This window comes from Colias philodice, chromosome 7 (assembly GCF_061535455.1).
Source record: "Colias philodice isolate Cphi_HAF_F1 chromosome 7, ilColPhil1 Martin Lab GWU primary, whole genome shotgun sequence".
NCBI lineage: Eukaryota > Metazoa > Arthropoda > Insecta > Lepidoptera > Pieridae > Colias > Colias philodice.
In genome coordinates, this window is record NC_143092.1 from 7,607,030 (window position 1) to 7,622,893 (window position 15,864).

The 15,864-nt window shown below is 32.5% G+C and overlaps 1 protein-coding gene across 1 annotated transcript in view; it reads left to right on the plus strand.

Moving 5' to 3' along the window:
• The first annotated feature begins 357 nt into the window (after positions 1-357).
• Positions 358-15,864, plus strand: part of LOC149487199 (transmembrane protein 151B-like) — a 44,654-nt gene continuing 29,147 nt past the window's right edge. The window contains exon 1 of the mRNA XM_089697125.1: positions 358-497. Coding sequence (XP_089553251.1) covers positions 447-497 — 51 coding nt within the window. The 5' untranslated portion in view covers positions 358-446. The remainder of the gene's footprint in view (positions 498-15,864) is intronic.

Consider the following 15,864-nt stretch of genomic DNA (forward strand, 5'->3'; position numbering starts at 1 on the left):
TTGTAAAAAAATACAAATTTCGAAAAAATACATATTCTAATTATTACGAATCTCCATTGATCCACATGTGTTTCATTGCATCTGACCTTGCATAAAAGTTGATGCACTGTCGCTTCTAGCTTCGCAAGCTTTTGTAACCATGGCAACGAGACGCCGCAGCGCTTTCTCCGCCCGCCCTCCGCAGTTTGCTACTACCCTTCGAACTGTGCGGATGTCTGATTGTACTCCAATTCTAAATCGATGTATAAATCGTAAACTAACTTTAACTTATTAATATTTCATTAAATAAACTGAATGTAAAATAAAATTCTTAATTTTCTTATGATGTTTGGTTATAAACGCGCCTTCGGAAAACTTTGGATGCAGTTGGTGTGTTACAAATATGTGTTTTGGTGTGCGTGAGTCATGAGGGGTGTATTTTCTGAGGGTTTAAGTACTAGGGCGACATGACTACGCAGGAAGCAGCAAACGTGTTCACGGACGACGATGAGGACTTGGTAAGATTTTTGTTGGAACATTACGTAAGTACGGGCCGGGATTTGGGACCGCTCCAAATGTAGTTTGGTTATATAAATTCCATCTGCAGTCTTGTTGGGGTTGATTTGAGTGGTTTGCATAAAGTGCATAATGACTGTTTCGTCGTGTAAAAGTTGGAGAGGTAAATTTTCTTTTTCACAGAATATAATTTTTGTTACAAATAAAAATGTAATCGAGCTTTTACACAGGCAGTGAGTAAGTACCAGAGAATGGTATTTTAAATTCAAAATACAGATTTACGGTTAAGCGCCTAGTTAAACAGTCTCTAAGACTGTTTAACTAGGTTCTAGGCGTTATAGATTCCTTAAGTTTCCCATCATCCGTTTAAAAAAAAAATATTTATCTCTTTGATCCCGAATAGATTTACCTACTTCTGTATCTGTTACCTTAAAAGTTCATGTGTTAATGAAAATTATATCAAACACAACTGCTATTGAAAATCCTCTGCGTCATTAATAAAACCCTGTATAATTACACCCCACACGCAAATAAACGGACAGATTCAGTTTAAATCCCTCAATTACGTGTAAGGGATACCCAAATTTTTGGCTCATTATTTACCACAGCTACCCATATTAAGGATGTCAATTATAACAAAATATGTATTCAAAATTGTAATCTCACATGACGTGATTGGGACATAGGATTATCACTCGTAATTTTATTATGTGTTCAATTTTATTCCAGAAGCTTAAGCAAATAAAAAAGTAACATGTTACGCTGAATGTTGAAGTACATTTACAAGTACACTTGACTTAAATATCATTTACGATACGGAAAAACAGCACAAATATTTTACATAGAACTAGGGTAGAATATTGCTAATGATCCATTTTGTTAACAATCATCGAAGCCGAGGGCGGAAATCGATTATCAAATAATCAATGCACCATGCAAGCGCTACCCTAAAATTTCCAATATTCTTCCGCACATAGTAATTTCAATAGAATAATTCAACAAGTTTAGCCATTGACTCAATCTATCCATTTTGTAAATGTACGTGTGACGTCAGCATGCGTGACTATCGACCTTTCACAGACTTTCATTTAGGCTAAAATTGATCATTTTATGAAAACACGCGAGGTGTCACCTATTTTCGTCAATATAAAATTAAATTTATTACTCAGAGTTCATCGTTTTAAAGTATGAAGTAAATTAATTGGAACTTTGGTAGGAATAGATGTTTGAATAAAGCTTTAAAGCTATCGGAAACATTAAAAATATATATACAATGCATTGAATATATCACCATACAACTGAGATTTCTCTTGATAATTCAAGAGAAAACTATCTGTATAAGATGCGAAGTATGTAGGTACATAGTAAGTAGGTAGGTAGTAGGTACGTACATATTATTCGAATTACTTGTACCTATAATAACAACGCTTTTTCCAAAAATCATATAAGTATTTTGTAATGTGCAATAACTTTAAAATTTGGGATGAAGAAAAGCTTAAAGATAGTAAGCGTATCTACATGATGTGTATTTTTTTAGTCCCGTACTTGTACTAAAGTAGAATCATAGGTAACAGAATATCCTATCATACAAAATTCAATTACTTAGTTCCAATTAGTGTCCAAGACAACAAACATTGGTTCTTTATATCACTTTATTCAACACAAAGGATTCGAAATGTAGCAATTGCTAGTAAGTATTCTTTAACAAACGATTGTATCTTGCATAAATTCTTTTTTTTAGTTATTTTTATTGTTGAAAAGCTCCGAAGAGTGAGAGATTAAAAATCATTGACGCAAATAAATCTGATATTTTATTGTAGTCAGCTTCGTGAAAATAAATAAAAGAGTTATTAAAAATACAATTACATCAATAACATTTTTCTTGCTTCATAGCACTTTATGTGTATAAAAACACGTGTTTATACATATAAAGTCTCAACTTAATGCTATTTAAAAACAAATGTAAAATTTTATAGCGATAAATCTTTTCATACAAACTATTCTCAGAAAGACCACAGCAAAACTTAGTTTAAAATCACCAAATCTGCTTACGAACTCCTCGCATATTACGAGCTGAAATAACAGAAACATAACAAAGGGAAAAGCTCCCAAAACTGTGCCATGGCATGTTTTAAATGAGTAAATTAGCCGCGAGTACAAAACTTGACTATTTCGTTGTAAGAGTACTGCTCAGAAGTTGACACAAAAACCTCAATGAACAAAAGAAAAATTACACTTTTTGCTTTCGTTCGAAGGTAAAACTCTTCCCTTGTTAAGGCTTAGAAAACACTACTTCTTGTGAAAGATTACGTTGATAAGAGCGTAACAAGGCTGAGGTGCTTTCGCTTTTTTTATATTTTTGATGTTTTAAATTATATTGTGATTCTTATCTATGAAAAACTCGATAATATCTCGTCAGAATAAAACTAATTTTACTGATCCTGTATTAATAAACAATTCAATTACCTACTATGATTCGATAATTTCACTGTTCACAGATAAAAAATGCTATATATAGAAAATCCGATAGTGTTATGTTTTTCTTCAAAAGCAAGCTGTTCTTCTTTGCACATTTTCACACCTTCATAAGAAATAGGGAAAAAACGTTCTTTTTAACGTTACCACGGTCGAACAAAAGGAGTCTCCCCTAATGCACTCCCTGTTTGGTGCGAACTACAAGGGACGCTATGTGGCAAATTATATTTTTTTGCTAGGAAATGTGTGCACACGCTATTGTGCTGTTTTTTCAAAACATTAATCAAGTGAGAGTGTATTAGATGGAAGGTGGGACCAAACTGTTAAAAAAAACAAAATGACGTAATACGACCTAATAAATCGCAAGACTTGAAGTTCCGTAAAATTGCATTTGAAAAGTTTTTCTTGTGAAGTAAAATTTCATCCCGTTAGTCTCTTAAAGGAAAATAATGAGACGTTGATTGCACTTAGGCATAACAAAAGAAATGGAAATTGGAATACTTATAAAGCTCTCGGCTTAAAAGTCTTTTGTGGAAACGACGTCATCGCTCGAATACGCCGTGTAAATGATACATTATCTATCTCAGAGGCATAGAAACTGAAGAAGTGCGTTCTTTATATGTAAAAAGAAAAAAGGAATCCATCAAATGTCACTACTATTTTGGACCATTTTCTGTTATACCTTGGTTATACCGTTTTTCAGCTTGGAACTGTCAATCCATGTCAATCTTAACTAGTTTTTTTGTTAGAAGCACGTTAGAAGCATGTACATTAGGGATAAGATAAAAGAGAAAGGTATTAAATGGAAAAAGGTTTTTTGATTTTTTATTGTATCAAATTTTAGGTTCTGTGTATTACAACTAAGCAGGTACTTTATCCCTCTTCATTTTTCTTGAATTTGTTACTTTCAAGTGTTAGAGCAAAAGAGATAAAATAAGAAATATACATACTTTTAGGTAAGTATTCTCTTTTTATATTTCATGTAACTATAAATAGATTTACTATTGTTAGACTATATTCAGATTTAGTAAAGAAGTGGGACAGACCTGCTAAATAATTTATTAGTTAAAACCGCAAGGGACAGAGAATATTTCAACTATTTCACACGTTTCGTATGTTTCTACGTTACTCGTACGTGGTTTGTTCATTCAAAATTTAGAGCAGAAATTTCAAGCTGTGAAAGCTATTTGGTATTTTTTAACCGAATCTGAAAGAAAGATGACAATGTTTTTGAAATAGGTCGTGTGCACGAATGGACGGCTTTTTTATTAAATAGTTTAACATTTAACCAAAAAACTTTAGACGGCCCTACAAATTTTATTCAATAAAGCTCTGCGAAACTGACTAATATACTTTGTTCCATATATACGAGGGAATACTCGATTTATCATCATATTTTATTTATTACATATTCATAACTGTTACACCAAATGGAATAACATTCATTCAAACATGCAACGACCTTTTCGCGAGCTGGAAGCTAAAAATCCATACTTAATTTAAATGTAAATTCAGATAACTTTGTACAAATGACTAGCTTCCAGTGGTGGTAACTTGGAGAATGTTAGCGTATTTCCCGTGGGCACCCTTCAGAACAACAGAACTTCGCAATTATGTATCCAGCTTCTTGGTTATAAGCTAATGTTTGTATTATAAGAGCCTAGGTCATTGTATTTCTAATTAATTACTGAAACGACGGAAAATGCCGACAAGCAGACATTAACATCGTTGATTATAACATATTCTAAACCTTAATTTAAAACTTCCATTCTTATCTATTAATGTAGGTATACGAACTATGGTTATCGTCCCATCGAAATAAGCCAAAATAAGAGCGAAGTTACCTTCTAGCTAAAATTTTCTAAACATTATACTTTTTTCCTAAGAGCCACTGTCATGGAGATACCTATTTACCGAATACAATTTATAAACATTCTAAAATAGATAATATTATGTAGACATTTCCACTCTACATCGAACTAAGATATCAACATACTGTAAATAGTAATTAACCTATTATTTTTTCATCCTAACACTGTTGAAATGCAAAACATAACATAATAAACCTCAGATTACAGTAATAAACGATAAATTCCACTAAATGCTAGCTAGTGGCTATTGCTAGCATTATTTCTTGAATAATGAGGCATTAGGGAGCTTCCATGTTCGCATTAAGGTTTTATAGTGCTCTTATAAAAGAGTACAAAGTTCTTATATATCGCATATATTTAGCATTATATTTTACCATTTTCAAACTTTTCAGATAACCTATAAAGTGATATTAATTTATTACTTCGTGTCTAGAATATTCTAGACACGAAGAAGATAAGATAAGAAGATAAGATTAATATTCGAAATGAATTTGTTACTTGTATTTCTATAAAAGAAGGCAATGTTTCTAGTGTTGCCTACCATTATGTATTAGTAGAATTTAACCGCTTTATTACTCTGCATTTATTTTGGAACTAGCTTCCGCCCGCGACTCCGTCCGCGCGGATGTCGGTCTTCGCGTGGATGGTTTATTTCTCCATTTTGAGTAACTCTGACAATGACATCTTATAAATATCTATTGGACCCAAATACGGCTAGGCCTATAATAATACGCAACGTGTGTTCGCGGTTCTACAGAACAACGTCTATGGATAAAACTGAAAAATTAAGATTAATTTTTTTTTACGTATTTTTCCAGGATAAAAAGTATCCTATTTTACGCCCAGGATAATAAGGTATAATTATACCAAGTTTCATCGAAATCGAACCGTTAGTTTTTACGTGATGCCTAAAAATACAGACAGACAGACAGACAGACAGACAGACAGACAGACAGACAGACAGACAGACAGACAGACAAAAATTTTTTTAATCACATATTTGGGTTTGGTATCGATCCAGTAACACCCCCTGCTATTTATTTTTTCAATATTTTCAATGTACAGAATTGACCCTTCTACAGATTTATTATATGTATGGAATAATATTCCCATTATTTATTTATTTATTATTTATTTATTTATTATAAGGTACCTTACAGCTAGTGATACAATTTTTGAGATGAATAAATACTAAGCTACGCCAATTAAAAGGTACACCAATAGGTAGTAAAAATAATATACGTATGTGAACAAATACTAGTATAAGAATTTTACAAATGATAAGAGAAAAGATTTAATTTTTTGTAGGTATAAGTAAGCATTGATCAAGCCCAATAAGTATTTATAAAGTAAGGAAATGTTTTAAATATCTTCGAATTCAAATAAATTAAAACCAATTTAATGTAAAATTAAGTAAGACCCGGTAAGTAGGATGTGATTGTGTGTGTGTGTGTGTGTGTGTGTGTGTGTGTGTGTGTGTGAAAGTGCGTGTATGAGAATGTGTGAGTGTAAAAAGCTAATGTATTATATTATTATGTGAGCTGAGCTTCAGTATTAATTAATTGTAAAATTTGCTTTTTGAAACTAGTACGTGATAAATAGAAGGGATCCACAGAAGAAAATTTTTTATTATAAATGTCCGGGAGCCTGTGGAACGGTGACATTTTTAGATAATTAGTTGATGTAGCCGGCACGTGGAATAGGCGTGTGTGGCGAGTACGCTGTGTGGGTACAAGATACTTTATATTTTCCAACGCTGTGGAATAGTCAAACTTGTTGTTCACGATATCGTATAACAACATAATGTCTATTATATCTCTCCTATCCTCCAAAGTATTTAACCCATAATGTGAGCAAGTCTGTTCATAATTCAACGAATAATTTTTTGTTTTATAATTCATTTTGTTCACAAATATTTTTTGTATCGCTTCCAATCTTTTAATGTGACATTTATATTGCGGTCGCCAGATCACACTTGCAAATTCGAGAACACTACGTACGTAGGCAAAATAAAGAACTTTCAAGCAAGTAATGTCGTTAAATGGATCAGCTTGTCGCAAGATGAAACCTAGATTTTTGTAGGCTTTATGAACAATAAAATCCACGTGCATACGATATGCAAGTTTGACGTCCAGAATCACACCTAGGTCCCTTACTGAAGTAACAGCAGGTATAGATTCACTATTAATTTTATAATCAAAACAAATAATATTATTATTTCTATTACGGGTAAAACTTATTTTTTGGCATTTTTTTATATTAATTAAAAAATGCCAAAAAATAACTAATCTGGATTTTTAAATCTTTGAGACATGTAACTTCACATAAGCTTAGGAATCAAATATACAAGTCCTTAGTTCAATCAATCTTAGCATATTGTATTCCTATCTGGGGGGGAGCTAACAAATCTAAATTCATAGAAATGGAGCGTGTGCATAGGTGTCTTCTGAAAGTCATGTATCAAAAACCTCGCCGGTTTCCAACGACAGATCTGTATAAACTATGTGATATTCTAACAGTCAGACAACTATACATCTTGCTTATTACAATAAAAACACACAAAAAAACACCATTTATTTATACCACAGTGGAGGGAAGAAGAAGGAAGGAGGTAATTAAAACTCGTTGTACCAAAACTGTTTTTGCCAGACGCCAGTACTCAGCTAACTCAGCTTATATATATAATCATCTAAATAAATTATTTAACATTAATAGACTAACTTGTTGTGATTTAAAAAATAAAATAATGAATTGGCTAAAAACACTAAATTATGATGACACAGAAAACCTTCTTGCTACGTCATGCACTGTGTAATTATTACTTTTATATTATTTATTTAACTATAACCACGTGTAATCATTAGCTGGTAAATATTAATTGCTATTTAAATTCGATCACTCACAAACTCGTGCTCATACATAAACCGACAAATTCAAACACACACACACACACACACACACACGCACACACACACACACACACAACACACAATACACAAACACATCACACACACACAATCATACACTCCACACTTAACTATTAATATTTAGTTATTAACAGTTTATTTTTTTCATGTAGATAACCTATTTTAAGTTAAGGAAGAGCGGGTCCTCCTGACACAGGTTTTATCTTAAACTTACTAGGAGGGCCCTACTACTCCAAATTGTGTAAAATTTAGAAAGGAAATAAACTATTTTTATTTTTTATTTTTTTTATAATTGATATTTTATTTAATTTATAATAGTCACTTAATCTATTAAGATCATCTTGAAGACATTGACAATCGTAAGAGGAAGTGACTTTTCTGAATATTTTTTTATCATCAGCATAAAGTAAGAAATTAGAATTTACAAAGCAGTTACCAATGTCGAATAAGTAAATGTTATACAATAAGGGACCGAGATGCGATCCCTGCGGGACGCCCGAAGTAATATCAACAAAATCTGATTTAAACCCCCCTAGAATCACCGATTGACTGCGGTTCCTGATATAAGACTCTATCCATCTGAGAAGATCACCCCTGATACCCACCGCATAAAGCTTACGGATAAGAACATTATGACTTACTCTATCAAATGCCTTCTCGAAATCTGTGTAAATTACATCGACCTGTGCTCCTTCACTCATGTTGTTATTTATGTAATGTGTTAAGTCTAATAAGTTAGTAGTAACGTTCCGTGATTTAATAAAACCGTGTTGTTTAGTTGGAATACATTTAAGTGTATGAGTGTAGATTTTTTGGTATACTAGTTTTTCCAGCATTTTAGCAAATATATTAAGTAGTGATATGCCCCTATAGTTAGTTATATCTTTCTTCGAGTCTTTTTTATGTATGGGCACAATTAAAGCCTTTTTCCATAAGTCTGGAAAAATACCTTCGGTTATGGAACGTTGGAAGAGTATGCGTAAAGGTGTTCTAAGACTAGTTCCACAGTTTTTAATGAAGACAGCCGGTATGCCATCGGCCCCGGCTCCCTTTCTATAGTCCAAATCCCGAAATAGCTTAATAATCTCCTGATCTTTAATTGTGATTGAGCAAAGGCTATCAGCAAGCTCAAAATCGTCTACAGTAGTAATTGGGTCAGTATTATCATCGGATTGAAAAACGGATAAAAAAAATTCACTAAACGCTGAACAAATGTCGTTACCATCAGTAAGGTTGCGTTCACGGAAAATCATACTGCATGGGTAACTAGAGTTATTTCGTTTGTCTTTAATATACGCCCAGAACTCTTTAGGCGTGGTTTTAATAGATTTTTGACAACGTAAAATGTATTTTAAGTACGCTTCGTCCTGAAGTTTTTTTACTCTATTTCTAAGCAGTGAAAAAGATGCGTAATCGTTTGGATTTTTGTATTTCTTCCAACGAAAGTGAAACTTATATTTTTCTTTTATTAAATTAATTAATGCAGGCGTATACCATTTCGGATATTGACGACGAGATGAAATCCTAACAGACGGTACGTATTTCTCTATTAAAGAATTTAAAACATTATAAAATTTATCGATGGAAATATTAATAGATGCGGAATTTAAAACGTCAGTCCAATTTATTTTACTAATTTCACGATTTATTGCAGTATAATCAGCCTTATAGAATTTTTTTATTTTTGAAAACTGGAAACGTAACGGTTGTATATAAACATCTTTTATTGTAATTACAAATGGTTGATGGTATCGATCAATATTGACTAGGGAATCGGAGGAAATAATATCATTACAATCAATAGATAAATTAGAGAACACGAGATCTAAAATATTACCACAACAGTTAGGTGAAAGGTTGTATTGATTAGCCCCCATTAAGGTTGTTAAATTCATTAGGTCCAGAGAGGCATCTAAAAGATCATTGGTACAGGGATCTGTGATCAAGTAATAAACGGCAAATTAAAATCGCCCACTATCAAATATTTGTTATTAGGGTAACATTCATACAAGGACAGTAACGCTGCGTTTAAAGATCTTATATTACCAGGCAAATCAGAATTAGGAGGCAAGTACACAGCAACAATGTGAAGGTCACCTTGACTTTTACCAAATTGACAATTAAAAGACTTACCAGGTATAGTTAGCCAGACACTTTCCACGTTACCGCACACAATATTTTGAGTTAAGTAACCACAAAACGCTTTTTTAACGCATATAACAACGCCTCCGCCTTTCATTTTATGTTTCCTATCAAATCTGAAAACGTCATAGCGAGAATCACAAATCTCTGAGTCAAGAATTCCATCACACAACCAACTTTCCGTTAAGATAATAATATCATAATTGCTTAATACGATATTTTTATGCAGTTCCGGTAATTTAGTTCGCAAGCCGCGAGTGTTTTGGTAATAAATGTTAATAAAATTACGTTTGGAAGTCATTGAGAACAAGTATAAAACAATTTAAATATTAAGTAAAGTACAATAGCGAAGTAATCGATTGAATCGAAATAATATCAACTTACAAGTTATATAAAGTATTATCGCGGCAATACATATACCTATCTTAAGTTTTTTTAGTAATATTACACTATTCACATGAATATTATAAAGATAATTATAGAATAAAACTATCGGAACATGACAAAAATTGTTAAAAACATTGCGGGCAGTTCTGAAAAAAGTAATGCAGTACAGGGGAGCGGAACCTTTTATAATGAAGTCGTAATAATAATTATTTATATATGAAGTTGACGTAAAATAATTTATTGAGAGCTCACGTATAATGTAAATTAAAAGGTATTTATATTGTGTAGTGTATAAGTGTGTTAAAAAATTGTAAGTGGTACATACTGAAGATATAAAAGCGTATGTAATATTATGTAGGGCATGATCAAAACTTAAAATTAATAACATATCTAAAAGAAGTAAATTGCTATTGAAATAAATGGTTAAGGGCAGGTTTCTAAAAAATTCTTCAGGTCTTCATCCGAAGCTATGACCTTCGCCGGCGCTTTCTCATTAGCGCGTAAATATATGGTGCAATTTCTGATCCAAACGAACTTAATGTTTCTTTCTTTGGCACGTTGCTTGCAGTTGTTAAGTAATAATTTATTAGCGATTGTAAGATGTTCATTAATAAATATCTTCAGGGAGTTACCCGTGAAACCAAGGTCATGTGATGTTATGCCTTTTACTTTGTTAGACTTTTTAAAGTTATTGATCAAAGTATCCTTTGTGGCTTTGTCTTTCAGTTTGACTATTATCTTACGTGGGCTGTCCTTCTTGTCTCTGAATGATTGAACCCTTGTAATGAATTCAACATCTTCCTGGTTGAGGTTACAGCTAATAGCAGAGGCTAGACGAAGGAATACTTTTTGTAAATTTTCATTTGATTCTTCAGGCACACCGATAATTTCCACATTTAAAAATCTATTCTTTTGTTCTGTGCGACCTTGTTCAAGTTCCAGGGCAGATATTTTCGCTAGAAGAGTATTTATAGTGTTACGACTCTTAGCTGCTTCAACTTCAGACCTTTGAAAACGTTCTCCAAATCCCTTCATATCAGACTTTAACTTCTTCATATCTTCGTTTAGTCTGTCAACTATGGATAACTTGCAGTCTATATCTTCCAGTCTTTTGTATAAATCTTCAATCACATTTGCATTTATTTTGCTCGTTAATTCGTTCAAATCACTCCTTAACTTTTCAACCTTTTCCGGCAAAGTAGAGAGCGGCGATAGCATTTCCTCAATCCTATTCAAAGATGACTGATAGGAATTAGGCTCAGTGCTAGGTTTAACGGCCTCACCGGATGAGGCAGAGTTTCTACAATCAGGGCAGCACCAAGAGTTTTGTCGTTCAGTGCCAAGTCTCCGCCAGCCAATTTCAAATAAACTCGCACAGTGGAAGTGGTAAGTGTGACGGCAGCTCGAACAAAGAGCACCATCAGATACTTTTTCATTGCAGCGCTTACAATTATTCATACCGAAGGTTGGGGACACCACACAAATCTTATACGACGTACGTAGATAAGCGTTCACGTATATCGCGCGGAGTCTCTTAGCATAAATAGCTGCGCTGTCGTAGGGTCGGACTATCGAATTAGAAATCCGAGTTCTAATCCACACGGGCGCGGTGAGCAAAAACTTTAATTTTAAAAATTTTAAACACTTCAAACAACAATCAGAATGTCTAGTCACATACGACACCAGATCTAAACTGAATTATAAGAATTGTTTAGATATTATTTAAACATGATGTATTTTTGCATCTCTTTTAAAAATTATTTAGCGTAAGCTTTCTTTGCTACGTAGCAAGAACCTTGTGCTCAGATTTTTAATATTTATTCAAATTATGGGTCAAATGAAAACAATATTCGACGTCAGTTACTTCAGGGACTTTTCCCATCGCGTGTGTAGCGGTTATTTTTTCATGGAAGCAGTAAAATTTCCATAAAGCGTGACTGGTTTTACACTTCTTATTATAAAGTGTTTTTACGTTATTGTTTCCGAGATAAATGAATTTGATGTTAAGATAAAATTCATTGTTTTATTTAGTTTAACATTTGTCTAAAAATATTTCACTTTGTTAGTATTTATTTGCATATCTACATTATATTCAGCTTTCGGCCCGCGTCTTTGTTTCGTAAGATAAGACAAATGATGTTCTGCATGTATAAAGGACAATCCTTGTTGGACCAACACAAAGCGTATTGCTTTACACTACGCTTTGTGTTGGCCCAACAATGTCTACAATGAAGTACAACACACTTCCCATAAACGGTTTATAAACCATTTGAACCGATGGATGGATACGCTGGACCAATCAATTAAGCTCTCTTTGAGTCTGACACTATTTTCGTTTACACTTTGTCCATGTACCTACACACGGCATGTTTTAACTTAAAATGAAATTGGGATAAAAGGAATAGAGTTTACAAAGTACATCACTTTAATTTTTGAAAGTGGTTGTGACTTGTGACGTTGATAAAGAATTTATATTAAAAGGGCTGTGACGTTAAGTTAACTATGCAAAATATTACAGTACATTTCCGAATATTTTTTGTGTCCGATAAATAATTTAACCAGAATTGTTGTTGAGAGCTATAAAGCTCTTATTAAAACAAAAATTACCATATCCAATGCGATCGAGGTCATTAAATGACCAAATAAATTTTATTCTTCGTTTTCACAAGCGGGGCTTGTGTTATCACTAACAATGAGATTTTGAAACATTTTATGCTTATAATACTCATTATAAGTAAATATTGCACGACTCGTGATGCGAAGCATCAGAGAGTGCTTTACGATCGAAAAATTTTTTTCGCCTCATTTTTGCAGCTATTCTTATTATTATAGCCTTGTTAGTTCACGGAATCAAGATATTTTGCATACTATTGTCGAGATAATTTAATGGAGATTAATCCCATACTTTTTAAAAATTGATTTACTTCAATAGAATTGGAAAAACCACCGAAATAGGTCAAAAAATTTTCCTGTCCGTCATGTGTGAAACCTGAAAACACTATAACTTGTGAAAAAATCCATCATTTGAGTTAATTTTTTTTTAAATATTCTAATCGACGATTGTAGGTCACTGAATGCGAATGATTAATTAATTCAGTGTCGTTTAATTGCAATTAATAAAAAACGAAAACTACAATAAGTTTTTTTTTATTTTTTTTATTTCATAATTAAATGAGCATTATGAGTCGTGCACTTTTGGATTTTCCAATTGTTATTTTGTTATCTTATAGATTCCCTTACACTTTATACACGGATTAATTTTTTTTTGTCCTACTGGTTTTTACGAAACGTGATATTTTCGTAGCTCCAAACAAACTTATCGATTTTCTTAAAACTCCCTGTCAGTGTCGCGATTAGCATACAGTAAAGTTAGCTGGGAATATTTATCATTGATTAATGAGTATAGTTAAATGTTTCGTCCTTAAAGAATAACCTCACATTTTTCATCTTCTAAATTTGTAATAACATTAAACATATAGTAGAGATGTATGAAGAACATTGATTACATTTCTTAACATTATCTACAATTTAATAAGCCTCCATAGTATCTACTTACCAGACTTAATTATATTTTCTCAGAAATATGTACAAACAAATTGGATAAAATGTTTTTGTTCAGAACATAGCAATCTTACGTCACGTAAATGTATGCTATTTCAGCGGAAAATAAACGCACTGTAGAGACTATAATAATAAATATAGTATGCTTATACATGGTGTTCAAAAGCAACGTAAAATATATTTAAACAATAAATATGTCAAGTCTTTATGAATTTTAACACTTTCTCGAACTTTTTGTTACGTTTAGGTACGCTGTTTACATAATGTATAATTGCTACATTGTTTTTTGTAAACATTAACTTAAAATATTACATTAACAAGTATCGGCGCAAAATTAAAATTGTGATTTCTTATTTTAAATCCATATATTCAATCACGTGCAAATTATCTTTTTATTTGACAACTAACTTTAGCGAACTCAATTAAAACAACACTTGGTTAATTCAGCCTTAGTCCTTCGAAATGGTTTTCAAGTGTTTTGATCCCAAACTAATTTGATCACGTTTTCATTAACGTCACAGTCGAGCCCACCCTGTATAAGTGGATATAGGAGTTCCCGTAACGGGAAGGTCGGCAAAGATCCTAAAACAAACAGGGGTTTGTTATTTATTCATTCAGTATCGATCCAAATACACCCTCTTTGTGTGACGATATTTTTTTAGATTACATTCTTGTACTTTAGCAATTAAGTCTGTATAATTAGAAAGGGATTACATACAAGAGGATATTAATATGGATTATAGATTTCTATTAAAAATTTTCAGCTAGTAACTGTTATTACTGTTTTTAGTAATGCGTAGCTTGTGCGTAGCATAATACGAGTAGTGTAGAGTAGAGTATAGAGTACGTTTTTATCTTCATCACATTATAGTGCGTGTGTGTATGGCATTATGTGACTCAATTATTTATATTTTTCACTTTTTGAAAAATTGATAGGACCAGATTGCACCAGAACGAAACTTTTAATGATTTTTATTTTTTATTTTTAGTCTATTTACTTATATGTACCTAATTAAAAAAAAATCGTAGTTCAAGTTTATATAAACGTAACACGTTTCTATTCATATGTAGGAAAATTTGTGATTAATATTTCTTCTTTTATCGGAAAAGAAACAACCCGAAATACATAATATGCAAAAGTATAGAGAAACGAGAATATTAACTTGCCTAACCTCATAGGGACTTCGTAACTATTTCTGTAGTATATAGGTAGGTATCCACATATAATAAGTTTCTGCCAAGAATAGATTGCCTCACCTTGATTAAAGGGAAGTTGAGATATTATCAGCTTTGCTTTGATGACCAATATACATATAGACTGATTGGAAAATTCATCTTCGTATCTACATTAAAGTTCTAGTATATAGTGTAATATAATGAGTACAAGAACTATAGGGTCTTGGGAGTCGAATAAAAACATTTAATTAGATAATTACAAATAAATAAATAATTCATGCTTAGTAGACTTTGACTTGCGGTGTTCTATGGATAGACAATTACATATTATACTAGCGGTCCGCCCCGGCTTCGCCCGTGGTACATGTTTACGTTTTCTCTACATAAGAACCATCCTCGTACTTCAAGGAATATAATAAAAAAAGAATTATCGAAATCGGTTCAGCCGTTCTCGAGTTATGCGCTTACCAACACATTTTGCGATTCATTTTTATATATAAGACTAGCGGTCCGCCCCGGCTTCGCCCGTGGTACATATTTACGTTTTCTCTACATAAAAACCATCCTCGTACTTCAAGGAATATAATAAAAAAAGAATTATCGAAATCGGTTCAGCCGTCTTCGAGTTATGCGCTTACCAACACATTTTGCGATTCATTTTTATATATAAGACTAGCGGTCCGCCCCGGCTTCGCCCGTGGTACATGTTTACGTTTTCTCTACATAAAAACCATCCTCGTACTTCAAGGAATATAATAAAAAAAGAATTATCGAAATCGGTTCAGCCGTTCTCGAGTTATGCGCTTACCAACACATTTTGCGATTCATTT